General features: G+C 40.7%; 1 protein-coding gene across 5 annotated transcripts in view; it reads right to left on the bottom strand.

Annotated features, from left to right (window-relative positions):
* The window catches only part of SORT1 (sortilin 1), a 67,202-nt gene extending 44,888 nt beyond the window's left edge, over positions 1-22,314 (bottom strand). For 4 of the 5 annotated variants that reach the window (XM_019956916.2, XM_019956917.2, XM_070785970.1 and 1 more), the window contains exons 1-2: positions 22,006-22,314; positions 254-313 (exon numbers count right to left, since the gene is read on the bottom strand). In XM_019956916.2, the coding sequence (XP_019812475.2) occupies positions 254-313; positions 22,006-22,314 (369 nt within the window). Of the gene's footprint in view, positions 1-253; positions 314-1,882; positions 2,111-22,005 lie in introns of those variants that run through there. The other variant, XM_019956921.2, reaches the window with a different exon arrangement.
* Between the last annotated feature and the right edge of the window lie 3,391 nt (positions 22,315-25,705).

Raw genomic sequence — 25,705 nt, 5'->3', positions numbered from 1 at the left:
TGATATCAAGCAGCCACCAAAGACTAAAAAGGTGTCTAGTTTCTATTATGGAAGAAGGTGGTCACAAGATGTTCCTAGTTCTAAAAGCAAAACCAAACCAACCACAGCCTTCTGGAAGTCTGTCCTACAAATGCATTTCCTACAGCTGAAGTTGGAGACAATTTCAGAAGGTAAAACATTTAGCACTTAAACTCCCCCAAATCTACACCATTTTCTTGCTAGGCTGAATCAACAAAGTCAAAACATTACTTACCCCAGTGCTGTCTCCAACCCAGGACAAGGATACTGAGCCACTGAGATCATCGAATACATGCTATAAGGGGGGAAAAAAAAACTCATTTAGAAATGACATCTCCTCTTCAATCTTTGACTTCTTTAAATAACACAGACCACTATTACTTTCAAAGTAATTATCTTTACAATTAAAAGGGGATATGGATTTCTGGAACAAAATTTGGAAAAGACAGCATTTAACTACTTAACCTGAATCACAAATAACTTGGAAATTTTAATTCTCTCTCACACAAAGTAAGCCAAGCAGATGAGTTCTCTTCACTGTACCAGATGGGGAGATGGGATAATCTATTTGCTTTCTCCAACAGAACTAAATATAAAGATACAAAAAGTATTCTTAGGATATTTTAAAACAAGAGATCACAGCCCACAATGACAGATATAATTGTAACCCAATCAGCATAATTTAAATTTTTCTAAGGAGCCTTCACAGTACAGCCAAATAGCTAATAGCTGGATTCTTTTTGTTTCTAGGCTAATACACCCAAATGACAAGGGAAAGAAGCAAGAGTAAATGCCCTTGTTTCACCTTTTTATTTAATAATAATAACTACAATAGTAATAATATTAATAATAATAGAACCACCTTAATAAAGTTGTGGTGAAAGTGAGGAGACAAAAAAGGGAAAGCTGGTATGCTGTATCCAAAATATGGTAATCATATTAAAATTCATTATAATAACTATTGTAGGTCCTTTCAAATTTTGGTTTTCCAATACTTTCTTCTCTATTTATAAAATAATATATATCCATTATAGAAAAAAGTAGATAATAATATTGTTGTTTAGTCGCTAAATCCTGTTTTGACTCTTGCGACCCCATGGACTAGAGCCTGTCAGGCTCCTCTGTTCATGGGATTCTCCAGGCAAGAATACTGGAATGGATTGCCATTTCCTTCTCCAGGGGATCTTCCCAAGCCAGGGATCGAACCCATGTCTCCTGCTTGGCAGGTGGATTCTTTACCACTGAGCCACCTCGGAAGCCCAGACAATAATAGAGAGAGACAACAAAGAAAATATAAATCTTATCACACAGAGATACACATAAAGTTAACATTATGTGTATAATCTACTAGTCTCTATCACTTTTTTAACCAATAAAGAAATAATACCAAAAAGGCAACACTGGCACTTGGTAAAAACTTCTTACTACATATATTAATATTAGAAATGTATACAGTAAGGAGTGAAGATCCTTCCTCTTCCCCACCACAACCTCACCACAGCCCCACCACCCAGAGGAGTTAGTAGTTTGTTGATGACTATGCTTTTCTTTTATGAAGACTTAAAAATATTACAAAGATTTTAAGAGTCTTAAATATGCCTTGCCTTTCCAAATATGAGCAGTTCCTTAGGAGCCAAGGATATAATTTTTATAGTCATTTTTATAGTATGCCCTGTGCCTACCATGATACTCTGCATGCTCAATAAGCATCTGTTGAATTATACATCCTTCCCAAACCACAAAGTTGATTCAAAATACAGCATGTCTATAAATGGTGGGATTCCAGCTGCATGGTCACTCAAGCCACCAATCGCAACAGAGATGTCTGAAGAAACAGAACTCACACATTAACTGTTTGGCTTACCTTCTAAGTTTCTTTGGTGGTCCTACTAGATGGGTCGCTAAATTCACTTACGCTACTTTCCCCTGTACTGTAAGCAGCTTTGAGGTCGACGGAATCTCTTGTACAATCTCTGTAAATAGTACACTCAGTGCCACACAGACGGCTTGCTCAGTAAACGCTAGTTAACTCTCAAATGCTCAGAGCTTCTCATAGCCACTGCAGGACAGAAAGGCTATTCATACATGTAAGCTGGCCAAGCATCTGAGAAAAAGTAGGTCTGCTGCTAGAGACATCTGGAACCAGAAGCTTAAAAACTGACACAGCAGCGCGTCTTCTAAGATACCACACAGAGCAAGACAGCATGTTCTCTTGAGTGAGGATACAGTGTCTGAAATTACATCAATGAGCTCCTTGAGGAGAAACAGGGATATCCAGAGTTTCCACAAATACCAGACAGACTGCACGGGCTAACAGTCATCTAAACAAAGGCTATCTTTCCAAGATAGGCTCTGGGCACAAAAGCTGATTAGGATAAAAGAAAAATTCCATCACTGGAGCTCTTGCTAGCTTGATCAAGCTTTCACATTTCAGGCAATGTTCTACACACCTGACTCAGTCAGCAGACACACTGGCATTACTCATATCTTCTATTGCTCAGTCACAGAAAGAGGAGGACTATTAGATGACACTAGCAACCCTCAACTTAACCCAAACAAATCAAAGTACAGTTGACCTCATTCACCATCCAGAGTTCCTTTGGGAAAATGGAAGTGAAATTCATTAACTGTTATAGTGGCCTTCTGCTACCCTTAGTCTTCCCTTCCCAGCAACCAATTACATTTTACTTTTGAAAATGCATAAACTCACTGAGAAAACTCATCCACCTAGAGAAAATGCAATTAATTTTTTATATTTCAGTCTCTACCACTCTTATAGTGCTGTAAATAAAAGAAAATAATGAAATCAGATCTATCAACAGACCAAAGCTCAGATAGAAAGAAAAGGTCATATGGAAAGGAAACAAATCCAGGAGAATTGGGGAACCAAGACCACAGACTCAATCCTACCCCTTTAACAGGAAGATTACAGATGTCCAGGAGAAGTGTGGACAATCTGGTCATGGTTAGGAGACAGAATTTACAAATGTCAGCAAAAGGCCATTAATTCTACTGCTTATTTATCATGTTTAACAAAATATACATGTCATTCTACACTGTGGTAGCATCTTAGACATTTCAAAACATGTATTACTTCTAATTATAGCAACAAGAATCATGCCTGCCTGCCTCATTAGATCTGAAGCCCATCTGGTTCAGGGACCAGATGAACAGGGACCAGGCCTGTGTGCTCAGCTGCTAAGTCGTATCTGACTGTTTGCTACCCCATGGACTGTAGCCTACAGACTGCTCTGTTCATGGGATTTTCCAGGCAAGAATACTGGAATGGGTTGCCATTTCCTCCTCCAGGGAATCTTCCTGATCCAGGGATTGAACCCACGTCTCCTGCATTGGCAGGCAGATTCCTTATTGCCGGCACAGTGGTAAAGAATCCATCTGCTAACGCAGGAGACACAGGAGACGTGGGTTCGATCTCTGAGTTGGGAAGATCCCCTGGAGGAGAGCATGGCAACCCACTCCAGTATTCCTGCCTGGAGAATTCCATGGACAGAGGAGTCTGGTGGGCCAGAAAGAGTTGGACATAATGGAGCAACTGAGCGCGGCACATGGAAGACAATGAAGATTAAATTCATTTCTTAGAAGAACTACTTTCAGAGCTCTGAAAGGGAGGATATGGAGTGAAAAGATATGGCCAGATCCACTTAATTTCCTCAAGACAGAAATGAGTATGCAATGTCAAAGTTCTATTCTGAGAGGACTTCTGTTTCCAGCCAAGATGGAGTAACATGGATCAGATTTACCTTCCACCTGAAACAACTAAAAATAAAATTAAATAAAAACCAACACAGAATACATAAAACAGAGGTTTCAAGACACTGGACTTTTGGCAATGAAGGACAATGATCCCTGAAAGAGAAGCAGCAAACGATGGCCTACATCTGCCCTAGTGTACTGTCCTGAAATAATTTTCAGGCCATGGTACAGGGAAGGGGAGACAAGGCAGAGTCCAGAGGTCTTTCTCCTTTGAAGAGATGAGCTGACAGTCTGGGGAAGCCAAAGAGGCTGGAGTTCATAGTGAAGGGTGTGACAGAGGTGAGAGCTGTACAGAATGAGAACAGTGGAGATCTACAGATGTGGGCTCCCTAACCACTCTGCCAAGTTTTCTCCTGAGTACTAATCATCACATGAATGCTAGGAATCTACCAGAGGCCAGGGTAAAAATTGAAGGAAACAATATCAGGGCCTTAGTCAGGACCAGAAACAATTCCTGTTTCCAACAACCATACAGAAAACCTCATATTTCACAAGGAACTGGATAGAATACTCAGAAAAGTTTTACCTTGGTAATGAAGAAAAGTTAACCCAAACGCTATTCTAGTTTTGCCTAAAAAACTTAAAAACAAGACTGAAAACGATCAAACTATTGTCAAGTAACCTAACCATGACGCAGAACAAAGTTCAAGGATACTTATAGGAATATTAAAATATATAGCACTCAAGCAGATAAAATTCACCATGTCCAACAGTTAACAACAACAACAAAAATCCAGACATGCAAAGAAGAAAACAGGACCTATAATGAGGAGAAAATCAATCAAACTGACCCAGAAATAACACAAATAATAACATTAAGGACATTAAAAGTTATAATAATACTCCAGATGTTCACTCAAGAAGCTAGAGAATAGACTGAGCAAAGATGAGCATTAAAGATATGGAAGAGTATTTTAAAAAACTCAAATTGGACTTCTAGAGATGAGAAATATACACCCTAGATGAAAATTACAATGAATAGGATTAACAGGAAATCAGACATTGCAGAAGAGAAGATTAATAAACTGGAAGCCATACCTAGTGGAAACTATCCAAAGAGAAACACAGCAAAAAAAAGGCCAAAAATATAAATATTAACAAAGAATCACTGAGCTAAAGAACTTCAAGCAACTATATATAAACCAATAAATACACACACACACACACACACACATATATATAATTGAAGTCTGGAAGATGTGGAGGGTGTGAATAGAAAAAATTGAAGAAATTATAACCAAAGATTCCCCAAATTTAATGAAAAATATAAACCCAGAGATCCAAGAACCTCACAAACCCCAAGCTTAAGAAACACAGTGAAAACTATACCAGGGCAAATCATGTTCCAATTGTTCAAAACTGGTGATAGATAAAAATCTTACAAGTATCCAGAAGAAAAAATGATATTACATACAGAGGAATAAAGAATCATAGAAGATCTCTCTTCAGAAACAATGCAAATCAGTGTATCAAAGTCTTTAAAGAACTGGGGAAAAACTGTAAAGACAGAAATCTATACCCAGGGAGAATACCTTTTAAAAGGTCGGGTTTTAAAGAAGGGTTCTGTTCTGAACTTTTCCATTGGTCCTCACCATTATCTGGCAGGATTTTTTTTAAGTTTATTTTATTGAAGTATAGTTGATTTACAATGTTGAGTTTAATTTCTGCTGTACATCAAAGTGACTCAGTTAAACATGTATATATTCTTTTTCATAATGGTTTATCCACAGGATATTGAATACAGTTCCCTGAGTTATACAAAGTAGAATCTTGTTGTTTATCCATTCTTCTACAATAGTTTGCATTTGCTAATCTCAAACTCCCAACCTCCCTCCCCTGCTGTCCCTTGGCAACCACACGTCAGTTTTCCGTATCTGTGAGTGTGTTTTTGTTTTGTAGATATATTCATTTGTGTCCCATTTTAGATTTCACATGTAATTGATATCATGGTATTTGTCTTTCTCTTTCTGACTTACTTCTCTTAGTATGATAATCTCTAGATCCATCCATGTTGTTGCAAATGACATTATTTTATTCTTTTTGATGGCTGAGTAATATTCCATTAGGGCTTCCTAGGTGGCACAGTGGTAAAGCATCTGCCTGCCAATGCAGGAGACACAGGTTCAATCCCTTGGTCAGGAAGATCCCGTGGAAGAGGAAATGGCAACACACTCCAGTATTCTTGCCTGGAATATCCCATGGACAGAGGAGTCTGGCAGGCTACAGTCCAGGGGTTGCAAAGAGTCAGACACAACTGAGTGACTAAGAACACACATATACACAATATTCCATTGCACACATACATTTTCTTTATCCATGCATCTGCTGATGGACATTTAGGCTGTTTTCATGTCTTGGCTATTGTAAATAGTGCTGCTTATGAACACAGGGGTGCATGAATCTTCTCAAATTATAGTTCTGTCTGGTATATACCCAGGAGTGAGAATGCTGGATCATATGACAATTCCATTTTTAGTTTTCTGAGGAACCTCCATACTGTTTTCATAGTGGCTGCACCCCATATTGTGGGTGTTTCTTTTTGACAGCCACAAGAGAGGGACTACACCAGTGCAAAAGATCTGAAAGACAGCTGAAATCCCATTTTTCCATGTAAAACCAACCATTCTAGTTCCTAGTTATCAGAGCTTGAATGATCTCTTCTTAGGCATTACTTTGCACAGTTCTTATGGATGCTGTTTGTACTATAAATTGTACAGAACTCTCCAAGTACTGTTGCTTGTACTCTCAAATTATGCTGGGACTTCTTAGATGGTAAATAGTATGATCTGGTATTACCTGTCAGGCCTAGCACAAGATCTTACAAGATATTAAGTATCCCATGAATAATTCCATAAAAGTCTATTCACAAACCCCTGCTACCAAAATAGACCTGTGTGTAACCCCTCCTCTAATGTGGTTTCCACCATTTCGGTAAATAATGGCTAAATAGGGTTTCTTCCCATGCCCTTACTGCCAGCCGAAACATTATTAAACACTAGTGTGTATTCTTGAGTGTTCACATGTACAATAGTGATCTTATTCCTCTCCTTCCACTGTAGTTACCATCAACTCCATATAGTCAAAAATTGGTGAAGTTCCCCCAAATACATCAAAGTGTTTAGAGGCAACGGCCAGGAGTAGACTATACAGAGTGAGTGAAGTTGCTCAGTCGTGTCCGACTCTTTGCGACCCCATGGACTGTAGCCCACCAGGCTCCTCCATCCATGGATTTTTCTAGGCAAGAGTACTGGAGTGGGGTGCCATTTCCTTCTCCAGGGGATCTTCCCGACCCAGGGATTGAACCTGGGTCTCCCGCATTGCAGACAGACGCTTTACCATCTAAGCCACCTCTGTGTAGTCTAGTGGCTCAGACTATACAGAAGAGAAATTCAAATATTTGACTATGAAGAAATAAAAGTCTGTCCACTGAGATTTAAACAGAGCTTACGGAGGTGGGAACAGATATAAATAATAGTGGATATGGCAGAGGGGGTTGTGCAGGCAGAACAAACACGAAGATATAGGCAAGTATTTTGAAAAAATTCAAAGGGTAACACTGTTAAAACATATTATAAAACATATTGATTTCACCAACTAGTAAAGTGCTGAGAATACAGTATATCAAGTACTTGTTAAATAAGAACTTCAAGATCAGGATAAACACAGTTATGGTGGGAATGAAAGGATCATGAAAACAGAGAAAAGGAAATGTGTGTGAAAAGAAAATCACTTCTTGAAACACCCAAAGAAAACTGACACGCCGCCACAGGATCACTTACTCACACAAGGAAGGTTTCCAGCGGTATATACAGCAGAACATAACCAACTAATAAGTTATGGTTCAACTGCTCTAATCAAGGCAAAGTAAGATGAATAAGAGAAATAAGAGCAGAGGACAAAGTTCTGTGGATAGAAAGAACCACAAGGCGGAATAAGCCCTTTAGGAACAGAAAACCCCAAACCTCCGACACAGTATTTCCAATGAACATCCTACAATATGAAAATAATAAATACACAACAACATTCAGGAGTTGAGGAGTCCAGCCAACAGGAGGGAGAGGATCTACCTCAAGCACTGTTACAAAAAAAGATGTTATTTATTAGCTGCATACATGACAACTGAAATGGAAAAGGTGGCAGAGTTGAGCCTGTTTCGTTTCTGATAAACAACAGTTGCGCTGCCCCAGTGTAGTATGCCTAAGAGGGAGCTTATTTAGCAGAAAGACAACACGATCTGGCCACTACATATTGCTAAACAGCCAGCCAAATGTAGGTTCTAGAAGCAAGTCAGAGTTAAGGGAAACCACGTAAACATGCTGTTTGTGTGATTAGCGATCCAAAACCAGCATCCAGAGGGACCACAGAGTAAATACAGTAGTTCAGATTACATAATCATACCCTATCATAGAAAGCTCAGAAACCAAGAAATTTAAGACTACTTATGTAAAATGTCAGCTTGATCCAATCAGGAGCAGATGAGCATGAAACTTGGCCACATCCAGTGAGAGATTTATTAATCTCATAGCACAGTTACTGGCACAGGAATAGACAAGACAGAGCAATAGAACAAAACAAAGGTCAAGACTAGACAAAGTTTCTTTTAATGTATGATAAAGCAGGCATTTCAAATCATTGGTAAAAGACAGTTGGTAAAGCTAGCTATTTGGAAAAAAAAAAAAAAACTGGATTCCTAACTTCCTTCCTACAACCCCTCCCCACTCCAAACTAAATTCCACATAGACCAAAGATTGAAACACAAAAAGTTAAGCCACAAAAATCCTAGAAGTATGAGTGAATATTTTTACAAACTTAGAATGAGAAGGCCATTTCAAAAATGATACAAAAGCCAGAACCCTTAATATATCAATTACTTTGACTATATAAAAAATTAATAGCAAAATATTGAACATAAAGTTGGAACAAAACTGGAAAAACTATCTGCAACACAACAAAGGGTTAATATACAAAGTGTTCAGGTCAATAAGAGAAAGACAAAGGTCTCAAAAGAAAATAGGTAAAAGACACAAACAAGCAATTCACAAACGGACACAGAAATGACCAATAACGTTTGAAAAGTTATTCAATCTCACTAGTAATCAGAGAAAAAGAATGTGATAACATTTTCCACCTTTTGGAAAAGCTTGACAACAGGCATCCAGGGAGAAGTGGAGACCAGAGCGCCTGTGTGCACCGTGGGTGGGAGTGGAGTATATAAACCGCTGTTAACTTTTCTGGAGAGCTATTTGGTGACGTGAATCAACTGAAAATGTCCCAACCACATGACTCAAGCAATCCCACTGAGGAATTTATCACCAGGGGATAATTACACATCTTCAGAGAGGACGTTACACACCTGCATGTTCACTACATCCTGCAGGCCATCTACTGTGTTCAAGCCTTACACACATTATCATTTAATCCACGTAACAACCCCATATTACTATATCTGTATATTCTAGATGAAGAACTGACGCTCTGTTAAGTAAGTTATCTCAGGCAATAAAACAATATATACCAGGTGTCACTGAAAATGTTCAGGTGTTTACTGACTTTGAAAGGTTCAAAACATGTTGAGTAAAAAGCAGATTTACAGAATAGCAGGTAAAATTGTGTGTTTATGTTTATGGTTAAAAGCAACTTCTTCTAAATACTAACAGAAAGCACCTTTTGTTGGCAGAACTTATGGTGATGTTTCTTCCTCCCAGTTTCTGCGGAGTGGCTGGCTTGCTCCCCACCGCATCATCTGCTGTAGGGACCGTGATGGTCAGTGTCCCGGGTGGTGCTGACAGCCGTAACTGACCCCAGCAGGGGAGCTCTGGGTAGAGGGAGTCACTGATGGGTGTTTACAACCAAGTGGGCTTCCAGGGACTCATTAGGTCAGAAAGTCGGTGACAGCTTTCTGAAATACATTCACCTTGACATTGGATAATGCAAGACTCATACACACATTTAATGCCCACCATTTAAAAGCTTGAGGTTCACACATTTAAGAGACCATGAATGAACACAAATGTCCATTTATACGCTCATCTGGCTCATCCCTAGTTCCATCTTGGTCTTCCCTGGTGGCTCAGTGGTAAAGAATCTGCCTGCAATGCAGGAGACCTGGGTTCAATCCCTGGGTTGGGAAGATCCCCTGGAGGAGGGCACAGCAACCCACTCCAGTATTCTTGCCTGAAGAATCCCCATGGACAGAGGAGCCTGGCGGGCTACAGTCCATGGGGTCGCAAAGAGTCGGACATGACTAACTAAAATTAAAAAAAAATTTTTTTTCAGTTTCATCTGGAAAAAAATAAAGGCCACAAAACACAACATTCTTCACAGAAATAACTTTGTCTTCACATCTAATTAAACTAGAAGCCTAATTAAATTACTGTTGCTATGGCTAGGAGAACTCACAGTTGGTCCCAAGAGTCACTGTAGCTTGGAAAAAAAAAACTTGGTAATGAGAAATCTTTGTCTATCTTCAGTTATACACCCAATTGAAAGTAAAATACTCAAAGAACTCACAACAACACAACTGAGCCTGGGTCAGTTTCACATGGGGGGACCCAGTTTAAAAGCCACTTGCAGATGACCCGACGGGCCATCAGGAACAGCTTCTCTGGCAAATAAACAGGGAGTGAATGATGTCACCCTTCACACACATGCCTTCTTTCCACAAAAAATCTGCTTGCCTACCATGTGCCAGACCCTTTTTCGGGCACTGGGGACACAGCAGTGATAACACACACTCTGTGCTCGTGAAGTTTTTACTCTGTGAACACACTTAACAGAAGTCTAAAAATGAAGACTGAACACGCAAGATATTCAACCTACAGAAGACAACCTGTCACTGAAAACAAAAGAGTGTTAAAACCTGGTCTAGTAACTAGCTGGTTGGGAAAGCAGGCACAAATCATTTTCTCTCTTGGGAATCTATTATATTTCCTCAGGAATAAAACTATATTATGCTCCTTCACTCACTGGAATAATGAGAGTCAAATGAAGTAACAAGGCACTGGTGACTCCATAAAGGCTGAGAGTTGAAGGTTCGGGCTTCCAAACCCAACCAGGAAACACAGGGACAGACAGGACGTAGTGATGTATAAGAGAGGTCTGGGACAAACTGGGCAAAGCTCCTGCAGGCAGGAAGAAAACCTTAACAGAATACAGTTCTATTAAATAAGGCACTGCTAGGATCACACAACATGAGCCAAAAATAAGATCACAAACGTTCCAGTTCTCCTGGAGACTATCCTTAGAAATAAAAGGGCTGAACATAAAACAGCATATAAGCTTGCAAATCTATTCAATTATTCAGTTTCCTGTGAGGCTGGATGATACAGAGAGAGCACTGGCTTAATACCTGGTCAACTGGAATTTTATTTCTGCCTCTGCCAATAGCTCTGTGAATCTGAGCAGTGCAACCTCACTTCACCACCAAGGTGACGAAGCTGGAACAACAACATTTCTAATTCTTGTAAGCTTTAATATTCTATGACTCATCGATAATTTCACAACTCAGTTTGCTTTTCCACTGCTCTGTCTTCGTTTGGGAAAAAAAAAATCAGCTCCTTGCTCCACAATAGTCTAGTGTCAACAAGAAAGGGCAACAATAATCCCGTATCTAGAAAACTCAACAACCTGGGCACCCACTGAAAGGAACCAAGGGAGAGAGACCTCTGACGCCACTGTCCATGCAGTAAAAACCTACAGACTTGACCACTAAGAGAAGCCTGCAGACCATCACGCCAAATCAGCTTGCTAAACCTGTTACACTGTCTAAAATTAGTAACCTGTTTTCTTAGTTTACAGAAGCATCTTACAGAAGTAAAATTAAGCTAAGTAAAATTTTTTAGTTTATAGAAGTTAAATTTAGGGGACAGTGTTTCTAGAGACAGGAACAACAGTAAGAAGGAACAGGATCTTGAAAGGGGACCATCATTTTTATAGGAAAAAAAGAGTAAACTTCACCAAGGCAGACCATTTATTTCACTAAGCTTATAAATCTGGGCCATTCGAAATGGGTGAAAATAGCCCTGCAAATCTCAGCGGACCTTGAGGGTATTAGTGCCATACCACGTTAAAATAATGTGAGTCGTGGTACAGCATAATTTAATCTCCTTAATGATCCAAGATCATACTGTTGACTAAGGAAGCAGAGAAGTATTTTAGAAAGATATTCATTAAAAAACAAACAACAAAAACTTTGGCACTTAAAAGGGTAGGCACAGTTATTGAAAAATCCATTTTCATGGGATAATTCATTTCTATTCATGCCTAATAAATCAGTTAAATTTCAAAACTCTTAGGATTTAATTTTTACATCTTAGTCTCATTTCAAAGAAAAGAAAGTGATGAAAGGGTCTTCACCAGTTGCCAGCTAACTGAACCATAAAAGCTCATGGCTCCCGACAGGGTGTGGAGGCCAGCCCCTGACTCTCTCTGCAACAACCACACGGGCCTTCCTCCAGATTTTTGGAGGCATTATGCTCTTTTTAGCCCCACATCTGTGAGCATGTTGTTCTCTCTGCCTGGGACACTCCTACAGGAAAAATTCTATTCATCTTTAAGCACCAGCTTAAATAATTTCTCAGGAGCTCTATCAGTTGCTTTTTTCCTTCTTGGTACTTACTGTATTTATAACTACATATTTGTTTAATGTCTATTTTGTCTACTGGTCCATAAAGGCAGGGATCTTGTCTGTTGTGCTCTCTATCAGTTCCCAGGACCCAGTACAAGGCCTAACATGTGGTAGGTGCTCAATAAAAAATGGCTGAATTAAAGAATAATAATAATATTGACCCTTATTGAGCACTCATGATACATAAAGCATCACTGCTACTTTATAGATGAAGGAAGTTCAGAGAGGCTAAGTAATTTGCTCAAAGCTACACACCTGACAAGGGGCAGAGCAAGAATGCAAGTGTTTGCTGAGTCCAGACTGAGCATTTGCTGACTACTCTTTCTCTAGCACTGTGTGAGGCAAAGGGTGAAGTTAAGGGGCATACTTGTACTATCTTTAAGAAGTCTATAATCTGGAGAATACCAATGGGATAAATGAAAGTAAATACAAAATTGAATGCTACAGTAAAGTGCTCGATTACATAGTGCTGTTAAGTGCCATAGGAGAGAACAGAAAACACCAAGCAGAGCTAGAAAGGCAGACAGGAGGAATGCCATGAGAACAAAGACAAGAAGCAACGGAGCACACGGCAAGCTACAGCGACTGGTGAGGACGCAACTTCAACCAGAGCGGAGAGTTAATGTAGGCCAGGAAGTGGTGCAATGCTACTTTAAAGAGATACGCATGTAATAAAAAATCGTTCAGTGATATTTCTCTTCTCCTTCACTAAGCTTTAGGTTTTATACACATTTATTTTTGTTGTGCTGGGTCTTCGTTGCTGTATGGGCTTTCTCTAGTTGTGGAGAGCAGGGACTACTCTGGTTGTGGTGCAAGGGCTTTTCAATATGTGGCTTCTCTTATTGCGGGGCACAGGCTCTAGGACACGCGGGCTTCAGTAACTGTGAGACCTGGGCTCAGCAGGTGTGGCTCCCAGGCTCTAGGGGACAGGTTCAATGGTTGAGGCACATGGACTTAGCTGCTCTGAGGCACGTGGGCTCTTTCTGGACCAGAGATTGAACCCATGTTTCCTGCATTGGCAGGCAGGCAGATTTTTCACCACTGAGCCACCAGGGAAGCCCCAAGCTTTAGGTTTATTATGCAGTTTTACACCTATGGCTGATTCATGCTGGTGTATGGCAGAAGCCAACACAACACTGTAAAGCAATTATCCTCCAATTAAAAATAAATAAAATTAAAAAAACAGACACTTTGGATAGACAGTCTTTACCTTATCAGACCCAGTTTTTTTTAAACTCCAAGTCCAAGAACATAAGTAGAATGTACTCCTTAATCCAGATTTGGTTCTTGTGAGTAACCATACTCATTCTCCTGGAATATTTCAGCTATGAAAAAAAATTTTAAGTGCATACACAAATATCTGAGCATCTAACTAGTAATCCATTAGAAGCTGTGTGAAGATAATCATCATAAAATACCTTTAATAAAGGATGAATACACACCAAACCCTAATTAATCTTCACAAGAATCTTAAGAGGTAGGTATTTAATCTTCACAAGGACCTTAAGGAGGTAGGTATTAGTATATCCATTTTATAGATGAAAAAACTAAGGTTCATTAAGATTCATCTCTCCCTGGTCACCACTAAACTTTGAATCCAGGTCTAACCTGAGATCACATTCCTTCCTAATCACCACCTGCTGCTGCTGCTGCTAAGTCACTTCAGTCGTGTCCAACTCTGTGTGACCCCATAGACGGTGGCCCACCAGGCTCCCCCGTCCCTGGGATTCTCCAGGCAAGAACACTGGAGTGGACTCAAATTAATATTACTTGTTAGTATCACTCATATTAACAAGTTAAATTTTGCTGTAATCATGAAGCTTAAAAAAAAAAGAACACATATGCTTCTTACACTTCTGCCAATCTTGACTCACTCTCATTCTTGCCACCCCCGCCCAAGGCTGTCACTCAACCCTGCCAAGTAATGAAACCAAATACATTTATGCCGCATCTGTCTCCTTTTAAGCACATGTTCCTCGGGAGCTGGTATTTACCAGCATCATTTGGCTGACGATTGGGCTCTATGGACACAGAAACAGATCAACAGGATTACTAAGAAATTACATAAATCCTACATACATGGTAGGATTCAAGGTTTTCAAAATGTTTTCTCTTCAAAGTCTTATGATAATACTCCCATTTTACATGACGGGGAGTTGAGGCTTAGAAAGGCTAATTGAGCTCTGTTAAGGGAACTATGACCTTAAGGAGCAGAGAGGAATTCATAACTACATGACTTACAGCCAGAGTCTATAATCTTGCCTTACCTTTAAAGCAAATGAATTGACTTAAAATATCTCTATGCAACCTTCCAAATGCAGCGCCACAGGACATACATGTTCTACACCAGCTGTTGGCCTGTAAGCAAGTTATTTAGCCTCATTGGTAAGAGAACTGACCAGCTAATCAGCCTAACAATCTATGATTCAAACTGTTAAGCACATTATCAGCAAGAGTTCAATTTTATCCTTGTTGACAGATGTTCAGAAAAATCTGTTCACAGCCTTCACTGTCTTCTAGCTCCTGAACTTCTCATCCCTGGGCTCACTTCCCCCTTCAATAAGGTCCAGGAGTCCTGAAGTGTTCCTTGAAACCTTGAGCACTTCAAGGACAAAAGATGGTCCGCCTTGCCCTCTGTCCTGTTCCAGGCTGGACATACTCTTCCAAGACCACAGAGAATGGTCGACCTCTAAAAGGATAACTCTTCTTGGCTCTCCATTTCCACCTCTGGTTTATCTAGCTCTAGCCTCCTGTCTAGCCTCCTGATTTGCCTAGAAAATCCCATGGACGGAGGAGCCTGGTAGGCTGCAGTCCATTGGGTCACTAGAGTCGGACACGACTGAGCGACTTCATTTTCACTTTTCACTTTCATGCATTGGAGAAGAAAATGGCAACCCACTCCAGTGTTCTTGCCTGGAGAATCCCAGGGACGGGGGAGCCTGGTGGGCTGCCGTCTCTGGGGTCGCACAGAGTCGGACACGACTGAAGCGATGCAGCAGCAGCAGCAGCAGCCTTCTGTCAACCACTAACTGTTCAAATACTTTCCCCAGTAAGTACCATTAGCAGACTCCCTCCCTGTACTTCCTGTTTCTTTCCTTCCCTTACAATGAGCTATCTTTTTAACTAGGTTTTTCCGGAATCCTTATTCATACTCATCAACTACTTCTTCCCAAAAGAAAGTCTCTGCTGATCATCCCTTGAGCGTATCGTGGACTTCCCTATCTCCAAGCCTTTACAGGTCTCCCTAAGAATTTCCTCCTATCTCCGAGCCTTTACAGGTCTCCCTAAGAATTTCCTCCACACCTTGATTCTCTCTTCATCCATGAGGCCTTTCCAGACTACTGCATTGCAGTCATCATGACTTCTTCTAAAATTCTTTCAGACTCTCAGCAAACCATCACTGAACAGCTAAATCCTTAACATGACAACAATACAGATTTTTTTAATGTTTAACTTTTCTTCTGCACAGGCCAGAACTCCAAAAGGATACCTACACAATACTTTACTTTTAACAAACATTTTGATAAAACTTCTCATTTGACTCACCAAATAATCCTAAAGCTGACTCTCTAGTAAAACGAACAAACAACAACAAAACTATAAAGGTCAGAGAAGTTAAGTGATTATCTATAATCATACAATACACTATGAAACAGCAGAGTCAGGATTCAAATCCAGTATTGTGCTTAGTCACTTAGTCGTGTCTGACTGTTTGTGACTCCATGGACTGTAGCCTTCCAGGCTCCTCTGTCCATGGGGATTCATTCTCCAGGCAAGAATACTGGAATGGGTTGCCATGCCCTCCTCCAGGGGATCTTCCCGACTCAGGGACTGAACCCAGGTCTCCCACATTGCAGGCAGATTCTTTACTGTCTGAGCCACGAGGGAAGTCTAGGTATTAAGATTTCTTTTTTGAATTTTGTATATAACATGCTTATGACGGGAATCCCTTTGACAAAGAGCAGGTACCAGATAAACATTTGATCTGAATTATCTGAGAAGTACTAAAGTCAGTTAAAAATTTCCTTCCCAGTTCAATTTCTCTTCAGGGTGATCTTACTGTTGAATTAGATTTGCAAATAGGCTCAACTACAACATTAGAACTTAGTTTTTTAAAACATTCAGGTAAAAAGAGCAAAACTCTTAACAAAAGCAAATATGAGAGATACATAAGCCCTAGAAGGAAAAAAACATACATTTTCTTCCAATGAAGAAGAAATCTAAATCAAGTCAATTAATCACACATTAAGTTTCTAACTAGCACAGGGCTGAGTATATTTATGGGAGGCTGACCATCTATTTTCAAACACACAAGCAGCCATAACAAAAAGAAAAAAAAAAGCCTCATTTTTGGTAGAGTATTATAGGGAAGGAAAAGGAAAACAAATTTACTGTTAGGTATCTATTTGGTTTTCTTTTGGACTATCCAGGCTAGTAGCTTTGATTAACATTAGACTTTTTCCAATCAACAAGGAACAATAAAGTATTTTTGCCCAAATAAGAGTTAAATTTCTCATAAATATATGGACAAAAATACGTCCATTATCTTTAAGAACACTCGTATTTCATTGAAGCAAGCTCTGGAAGTGGTAACAAATTACCCCAGATGTGAAATCCAGGCCATGTTCAAGTTCAAATGGGAAGCAGAACAGCCATAATTTGCTTCTAAACTTGGAATCAACCAATAAACATTTGTGATCACAACCTCTGGCCTCCTCTTCTTCTATATGAATCACAGAACTTATTAAACATTTTCAATCTAGTCCAAAACTTCTCATGTTGTAGATGAGAAGTTGAGGGCCAGATATTGAAATGCAAAACAGAAAATAAATTACATTCATAGAAAACTTTCTCAGCAAAACACCACGGGCTCTGAATGGAAGATTCTGTCTTTGCTATGGTTTCCTGAGACTGGGGTTGAGAACAGAGAAGGAAAAATAGCTCCAATCTTAAAAAAAAGGAAAGAAAAAACAAGCAAAACACCTCCATATGTCCAGCATTCACCTAACAGCCTCTACAAGCATGAAGAGTCTATCATGAAGATTCATCCAAGCCAGCTAGCTCAAAGCCACATACTACTAACCCAACCTTGACTATAGTCACCATTACAGTGTCAGAAGGAAAAAAAAAAACACCAAAAACACCTGCCTAGAACAGACTGAAATTGACCAATTTGTTCCTCAAGCCCCATTACTCCTCAGAACCACCTACATACAGATCAGTGAGGCCAGAAAGACAGTGGGAAGAACAAGTGTTTCACTAAGTGTTTAAAAAAGAGTATAAGATACAATAGAAACACTGGTTAGAAAAAAATAAAGAGATAATTTTTAAAAACTTTTTTTTTTATTTTAGAAATTTACAAATGCAGTATCTGTTTTATAATATTTTTTGAGCCACTGACACACAACCTTTTGCTAAAAAGGCTGTATTTTTAGTTACATGTCAAATTTGATATCTGGTCTACCTTAACTTCTGGTCTAACTTAGCTTCTAATTGTATAAAACATCTGTACTTCATTTCTCCAATCTCAAGGCACAGTCTACTTTCTGAGGAGAGAACTTTGAGGAGTAGGAAGGGAGGAGGAAGAGGAAATGTGACTCTCCTGATCTGATCTCTACAACTCAGTATTAAGCACTGCCCTTTCTTTGAGGATCACAAGAGAGTAACGGGCCAACTAGGGCAAAGTTGTGGGGCACAGTCTCTGTAGTCACTCACTGAGAACCCAACGTTTACTGGCAAGAGTTGATTTGAAATCAATAGAGTGCAAAAGAGGCTGTTAACCGCTTCTGTGAACCTAACACAAAATATCTGATCAAAACAGCAGGATGAGGAGCCTATTATTATCACCATTATAAAAAGAAAATTGCCAGTAGAAACTGACCAGTGTTTTTAATTTTCTAATTAAAAATCACTATGAGCAGAGCCAAATATTTGAGTCAGCAGAGAACTTACCTAATTGTTACCCTACTGATCTGATCTGATCCCCTTTGAGCCATTTATTCTACGTGGCTAGCTCTCTACCCTCACCTTAACTAAACCTCAGATGATAACTAACCCTTCCCCAGATAAGTATACTTCATCAACTTGGCTGATACTGCTAACTGAAATCCCAGACACAGAAGTCATTTGAACATCTCCTAGGGGTTACAGGTCCGATGGATACACTGTATGGGTGCAGAGTCCTCAACAGGATTTTGCTCATTCTGCTCAATCAGGACCAGGAAGGAGAGCCTAGAGAATTCCTATTCCTTGACCTCAAAACGAATGGATGAAACAGGGCTCAAGAGAAGATTAACTAGAGGCTGAAGGTGGGAGTGCTGGGGAAGGCAGTATAAGGAGAGGGCTGGGTACTGCAATAAAAGAGGCAGTTAGAAAGTTTCAGGGCAGTTAAAGGCACTGACCTTCAGATTTCTGGGTGTGACAAAGATCCGCAACAGGCTATGAGCAGTCACTCCGTAAAGCCTCCAACAGGCACATTCAGTCCTGTCAGCCTGGACTGAGTCCTGCCAGCACCAGCAAACAAACACACACATTCTTCTCAGAACTGACACCCCATACAACAGGGCCTCACCACAGGGCCTGTTTTATTTAAGAAACCAGACGCTTTGATGTTGGGGTAGAAGTTGTGAAGTTACATGTAAAGAAACAGTTAATGACAGGAACAGAAGGACAGAGAATGAACCACAGTTCCTGGCTTTATTAATCCTAAGTGTTAAAGGTTTTAAGGAAATTGTCAAATGGTCTGAACTCAGGAACGAGAAGTAAGGAAATTATGTCAGCCACCGCCATAACTCTGGCCAAGGCATTTCATCTGTTTCTTTAAGACACAGTTTCAGGCCTAACCTCAAAGGGGTGCTTATAGAAGGAATGTTTTGAAGCAATCCAACTTAGCAACCAACATTAATAAAATCGTCTAGGCTTGTTCAACTTCTCTCTTGCACAAAGGTTATACATGTCATGAACACTCTAAGCATTTAAAGGAAAGAATCAGTTAAAAGTGTGTCATGAAAAGAGTTCAGGGTTAAAGGCAAAAGGAAGGTTATTTATTAAGTCTAAGAAGAAAAGCATTTATAAATACACACACACACTTAGTTGCTGGATTTCATGACTGAAGAGACCAAGTCTATATAGGTCATTACAGCACAAGGTCTTCTAAAACTTGAAGAATATAAAAGCACTCTCATGCTTTAGTTCTACTTTGCTTTCTAAAGATTAAACCCCAGCATAGTCTCACAAAGCTAAACAGGCCACAGGAACAGGTCTAGGAGATATGCTAAAAGCTTTGAGGCTTTTCGTTCTCCAGTTTGAATTCTCTCTCTTTGTATCTTGGCACCTCCAATATCTAACACATCTTGGACAGTGGAAGATATTCACCTACATCGATTACATGAAGGAGGCTTGACATGAACAGCAGGTTATCCCTATAACAAGTAAGAAGAGAACCAGGAACTTTTGATTCTTCTTAGGAACTGAACCCTGTTATCTTACGAAAAACTATTCTAAATGGCACTTTCCCAGTTGTACAAAGTATACAATATTTCTAATAGAAAGTTAGAAAGTTGTTCAGTCATGCTGATACATTTATTTCACACTGTCTATAAAGGCTCTCACAACAGGATCTCTTCAACAGAGTTTCAGGATGATTCATTATGACTTTTAAAAATACAGAATTGCAAAGCAGAAGAAACCACTACATAACAACTCTTGGTTAAGGTGGGTGCACTGCTAAGAACTGCTTTATTCAACTGTTTCTAAGGTGATTATTATTAACAGTGGCTCCACTTACATATACATGCTATAAAAAAGATGGGATCTCTGAAGAAACTGTAGACAATTAAGAAATGCAAAAATAGTTCTCTTAAAGAAGGTCACTGAAAGAAGACTTAAAAAGCAATTTTTTAAAAACATCACTGGGAAGAGTAGCTAAATAAAATGAAAGAAAGGGGGAGTAAAAAAACATATATATATATAGAGAGAGAGACCTCAAAGAATGAGATTTCAGATCTGCTCTTGATAGATCTGGCCTAAGCACCTCCTGAGCCAGTTTTTTTTTTTTTCAACCTCTTGCTTTAGAAACCAATATATTACAAATGACATACCAATTCAAACCAACCAGGGAAGACTGACGAAAAGAATAAATCCAGGAGCAGCAGCAGGTTCTAAAGGTAGGTCAATCAGCAAGAGAAGAAGCCAAATATGGAGTAAGAATGCTGTGTCTGGAGTAAGAATGTTGTGTCTGGCTGGCTCAAGGAAGGAAGTGGTCCCGTTATAAATTAGGCGCTGGTGTTGTAAAGCCTTTCTACACTCCCCACTGTGAGATGGAAGTCTATAACATTTTTCTTTTCCTTGTCAAACAGGAAGACTTCCCAGTTCTCATCCTGCCCTATGTGCATCCAACCTGTCCCACAGGTCAGCATTAGCTTGGCCACCTTTTTACAGCTGTTGTTTGGACTGCATTTAGCAAGAGTTTTCCCAGACTACTTGTGCTTTGGCTGAAATTGCCCTGGGTCCCCAGAACAAAGAATTCTGCACAGATTACTAGTCCAAGCAGAGGAAGAAAGATCAAGGGGAGGCTGAAGTTGGGCTGGTACAGAATGTGGTTCTACAAAGACAAGTGCAGTCAGCCACTCACCTCTGTCCCCTCACTGCGGCTCTCTCTGAAAGAGGAAGAGATATAACGGAGAAAATGCACTGAACTGAAAAGACATTATGCAACAAATAAATCGTTAGTTCTAGAAAAAATACGAGGAAGATGCCCAGGTTGCACTAGAGCACGTAGCCAGGACACTGACTACTGTCAATCCAGTAGTGTGCAAAGGTTGAGATGCTTATCCCCAGAGACAGAACTGCCACAATTTCTAAAGTTTTCGTCTAAGACCTGGCTCAAAGGAGAATCTCTGCAGTGTTTCTTCACCATCGAAAACCATTGTTAAAACAGTGTCAAGACATCCTGGTTAGAGTCCAATACCAAGACAGAAGACCAAATTGAAGGCGTAAGACAGATCACACACTGTAATCCCACAGACAACCTTGTTCCTTTAGCTATTAAAACACACATAGGAGCCTAATAATTGCTTTGGTACTTCTGAACACCAGCGACCGACCCTGGAAGTACTGACCCCAGGAAGGCACACCTTTGCTTCTGCGCAGCCCCAACTTCTCCAACCACTTAAAAGGTAATTAACTCCTGCAGCTTCCTCGTGGGGGATAGCGTTACTCGATCCTAATTATTCATACAGACGGAAAACAACAACGCTCGATAGATTTTGACAACTTAGGAAGAAAAAAAAAAAAGAATGCTGTGAAAGTCTAAGCCGGCCTCCCCTGTGACGAAACACAGCCGCCTCCTGGGCCGCGACAACCGAGGGTCGTTCCCTCGGCCCGACTCGGCCCTCCTGCAGCCGCAGTTTCGGGGCCGCGGCCGGGTGAGCGCGGGCGCCGCGCGGCCGGGGTCTCTTCCTCGGGGACGCGAGGCGCGCGGACAGAGAAAGAGCGGCCGGTTGCGCGGGCCTGGCGGGCGGGCCTCTGGGGGTACGAGGGTCGGTACCTCGCAGTCCGGGAGGCGGCCGGACCTGGCGCCCGCTCACCTGGTGTGTGTTGTTAGCCAGCCTGCTAACGAAGTCCTGGACCCCGCCGCAGTCTTCGTCCTCGCCGGGCGCGCTGCGGCGCCAACGGCCGCCGCGGGGAGCCGGGCCCCCGGGCGCGGCCGCGCGCAGCCCCCAGCTTACCCCGACGGGGCCGGACCAGCGCGACAGCGGCGCAGCGGGCGGCGGCGGCGCGTCCAGCCGGTCCTGGCCGAGTGTCGCCGGCGGCAGCAGCTGGAGGAGGAAGAGAAGAAGGCCGAGGCCGTGGGGCCAGCGCGAGAGGCTGTCCGCTGCTCCCCCGGGCCGCTCCATCGCCGCCGAATGCCTACGCCTCGGACACCTGCAGCCGGGCGCTCCCGCCCACCCCCGCAGGCGCCGCGCCACACCCCCGAGCCGGAGCCCGGCGCTCCTTGGATACGCGGAGCCGGGCCTCTCCGCCCCCATAGGCTGGCCGCTTGTCCTTCTTCCCCGGCCCACTGCTCATTGGCTCGCGTCGCCTCCGGCTTCGGGGGTCCTGGATTCGGATGCCAAGATGCGGGACTGATTGGCTGGAACGTGGCAGAGACGGTTGAGGTCATCCCCCGCTCGCCCCGCGTCTCCAAGGCCCGGCTTCCAGAGTTAAGAGGAGCTTCCTTCCTTCACAAGAATGCCCCCCGCTCCGTGGCGTCCCGACCCCCCACTACTCTCCCTGGCACCCTCAAGTTGGGGCTGGGTTGGTCACCTCTTCTCCCCCAGAGACACCCCTAAAATTCCTTTGGGTTGCGGCAGCGCCTGGAAAATTTTCTCAGAGAATCCCTGAGCTCGCTTATCTGGAAAAGGGGGCTCCTTCATGAACCGGTGCTTCTGGTTTTTAACCCCCGCACTTTGGAGCGTCCATTGTCTACTGCAGCAGCCGCCTTGCTGACAAAAGTGAATGCGAATTGTGTGGGCTGAGTCTTGTGAGGCACATAGACATCAGGACATCCGTGACTCACGCAAGCCTGGTGAAATCTCTTCTCACTCATCTTCCATTTAGGTAGGGAGTTAGGCCAAAACAGGAATTGCTTATTGGTTTTCCTGGAGTTAGAAAGTAGATGTTGGGGCAGGTAAAAGGGTGCAATGCAGGTAAAAGGGTGCAATATAATTGCCCAGTGCCTACTTTAGACATTATTGCGTAAATGCACATTTATCTTTATCAAAGTACTTTAACCCTGCAGTGAGTGCACAGCACAAGTTTGATTTTCAATATATGATATCCCCTAATTTAGCATCCTGCCTCCAATAAATAAAATCCCTAAGCTGTTGCCTTTATCGCAGAAACTGCACATGTAACTATTCTGGAACATGTAGTGCAGGTAAAACCAGTTCTGGATTTTCTCCTTACTGACTCCATCCCTTCAGAATGCCAGAAGTTGTTCTGTAAAATAGGGAACAGACACAAAATATACAAAACATTACACCCAAATAAAGTCACTAAAAATTACTCTTAATAATTACTGCAGGTAAACCCAAATGATATTGTAGAGCAAAATGAATGGTGCAGTGCCCCAACCAGTGTTACATTAAAATCCTCTAGTCATGTTAATTTACAAACAAAAATTTACTACTTTAATGTTTACAAATTTACATTTTGCCAGAACAACCATAGTAAGGTGTGACAAGTGAAAACATAATTTTGAAAGGTAAAATCACTGGAATAGTCTTCCAAGTTCTCAGCTACTGAACTGACAAGATAAAGCTCCATGAAAACTGGTGAACAATTTGTTCTTTTCCATTAACTACAATGTGTCAGATTTTTAAAATACAGATTATTTTTTAATCTATGCCAACTGGGGAGTAGATCACAAGACAGTCAGTTCCAGTAGCATGTGATTAGCTGGAGAGAGAAGACAGGCTATACAGGAATATTTCTTTGTTTGGGCCAATACATGAAAGGTCTATTGTCTTACTGCCTGAAAAGAAAAAAGCCAACTCAACAGTGCCATCTCCTGGAGAAATTACTAAATACCCCACTATTTAAACTCATTATATCGTTGCAGTTATTTAATATATTGCTTTCAGTTTTCATTATATGCTTACAGAGTATGGTGCCTTCTTCAAACTGTACTAGCCGCTGGGGACACGGTACCTGGCATATGGCACTCAGTGTTTGAGTGAATGAATTATTTCAGTATTTCACTTTCATCTAATGACACAGGCACTAAATATAAAAGTTGCACTGTCAGACCTCCTTTGTGAAATACCACAGCTAAGATCTTACCTTACTTGCAAGACTAAAATATGTAAATTTATCCTATTACTAAAACCATACTATTCTCCAAGATAAATCCTAAACCAGAAAGATGAATTGAAAGCAGGTACACATCACATAACCATTGTTTTTGTCAGTAAGATTATGTCTCTTCTATTTAAACAGACGCAAAAAAACCTTAAAGGAAATTTTAAAATTCTGCAGAAAACTGAAGTCGATCTCTTCCAATAACTCTGTAATTGGGATTACAAAGGGAATTACTTTTGTTTCACCTGTACAGTGTAAGCTGAGGCTGAGAGCTACTTTATTCCTTAGTATTTTTTTCTTCCCTACATAATATACGTGATTCCAAGACACAACTTCACCTTTCCCTAAAGCATGTTTAGTCCATTGCTGCATTCATCTACACTGAGTTAAAATAGGTATTTATTGTCTAGTTCTCCCTACTAGAAGCTTCACTGGAGCACAGACCATACCTACACCACAGCTCTATCTCCAATGCCTAAAACCTTACTATATTTTTAGTACTCAAATTTGCTAAATCTGAATAAATATTAGTTGAGATGATTTTTCAATGGCATTTCCTATTAGGATTTAAGAAGTGAATGTGAGAGAAACTAATCTCATGATTATGCAATATTTAATATATCACTAGAACTGTCTCCAGAACACTGGTGACAATATACCTTTAGTTCCCTATTTTCTTTATGTGTGTATGTCTCAAGCAAAGCTTTTTTCCCAAATGTTTCCCATCATTGCAGTTTCCAAATGTATATAAGGACACGTTTTCTGCTGGGAAAAGGTATGAATTTAATATGAATTCAGCGTATTCAAATAATCAGAATTTTAATAGAGTAAAATTTCCTAGAAATATTAATGAAAATAATACACAATCAATTATGCATTATTCACATATGGATTAGTCATGTTGTGGACAGTATATTCTCAAATCTCATTGAGGTTTCCCTCTTACTCAGTAGGTATCTAGGCTTCTCATACCCGACACTTTAAAAATTAAGAGCTGATAATTTAAAACCAGAAAAATCTGTGTTCAAGTCCTAAGAGCTTAATTTTTTGTGTCTATGGTCACATCTCCTTAGATTCTTCATCTGTTAAGTATGATGTTATAAGTAAAGATACCTACTTCACATGGCCATTTTTTAGGCTCCAACAGATTGATTTTTTAAATAATCTCAACCAGTCATATAATGGCAGCTCTAATGGGGGAAATTCATAGTATATTTCCAAGTCTAATGAAAACTACTTCTGAATTTAATCCACTTTTGATTGCCAGCGAAACCAAGATCATGAATTCATTTCTTTTATAGTGATTGACTTCATAAAAAAAAAATCTCATTCCAAATTATCTATTAAGGCACAAGAACTAGTACAACATTGTAGCTGGCTTATTCCAAGCCATCAGTGTTTGGGGGAGGAGCTCAAAACATGTTCTTTTTGATGGTCAGTTAGTAG

The sequence above is a fragment of the Bos indicus genome, chromosome 3 (genome assembly GCF_029378745.1).
Source record: "Bos indicus isolate NIAB-ARS_2022 breed Sahiwal x Tharparkar chromosome 3, NIAB-ARS_B.indTharparkar_mat_pri_1.0, whole genome shotgun sequence".
NCBI classification, from domain to species: domain Eukaryota; kingdom Metazoa; phylum Chordata; class Mammalia; order Artiodactyla; family Bovidae; genus Bos; species Bos indicus.
This window is presented reverse-complemented; position numbering and strand designations above follow the sequence as displayed.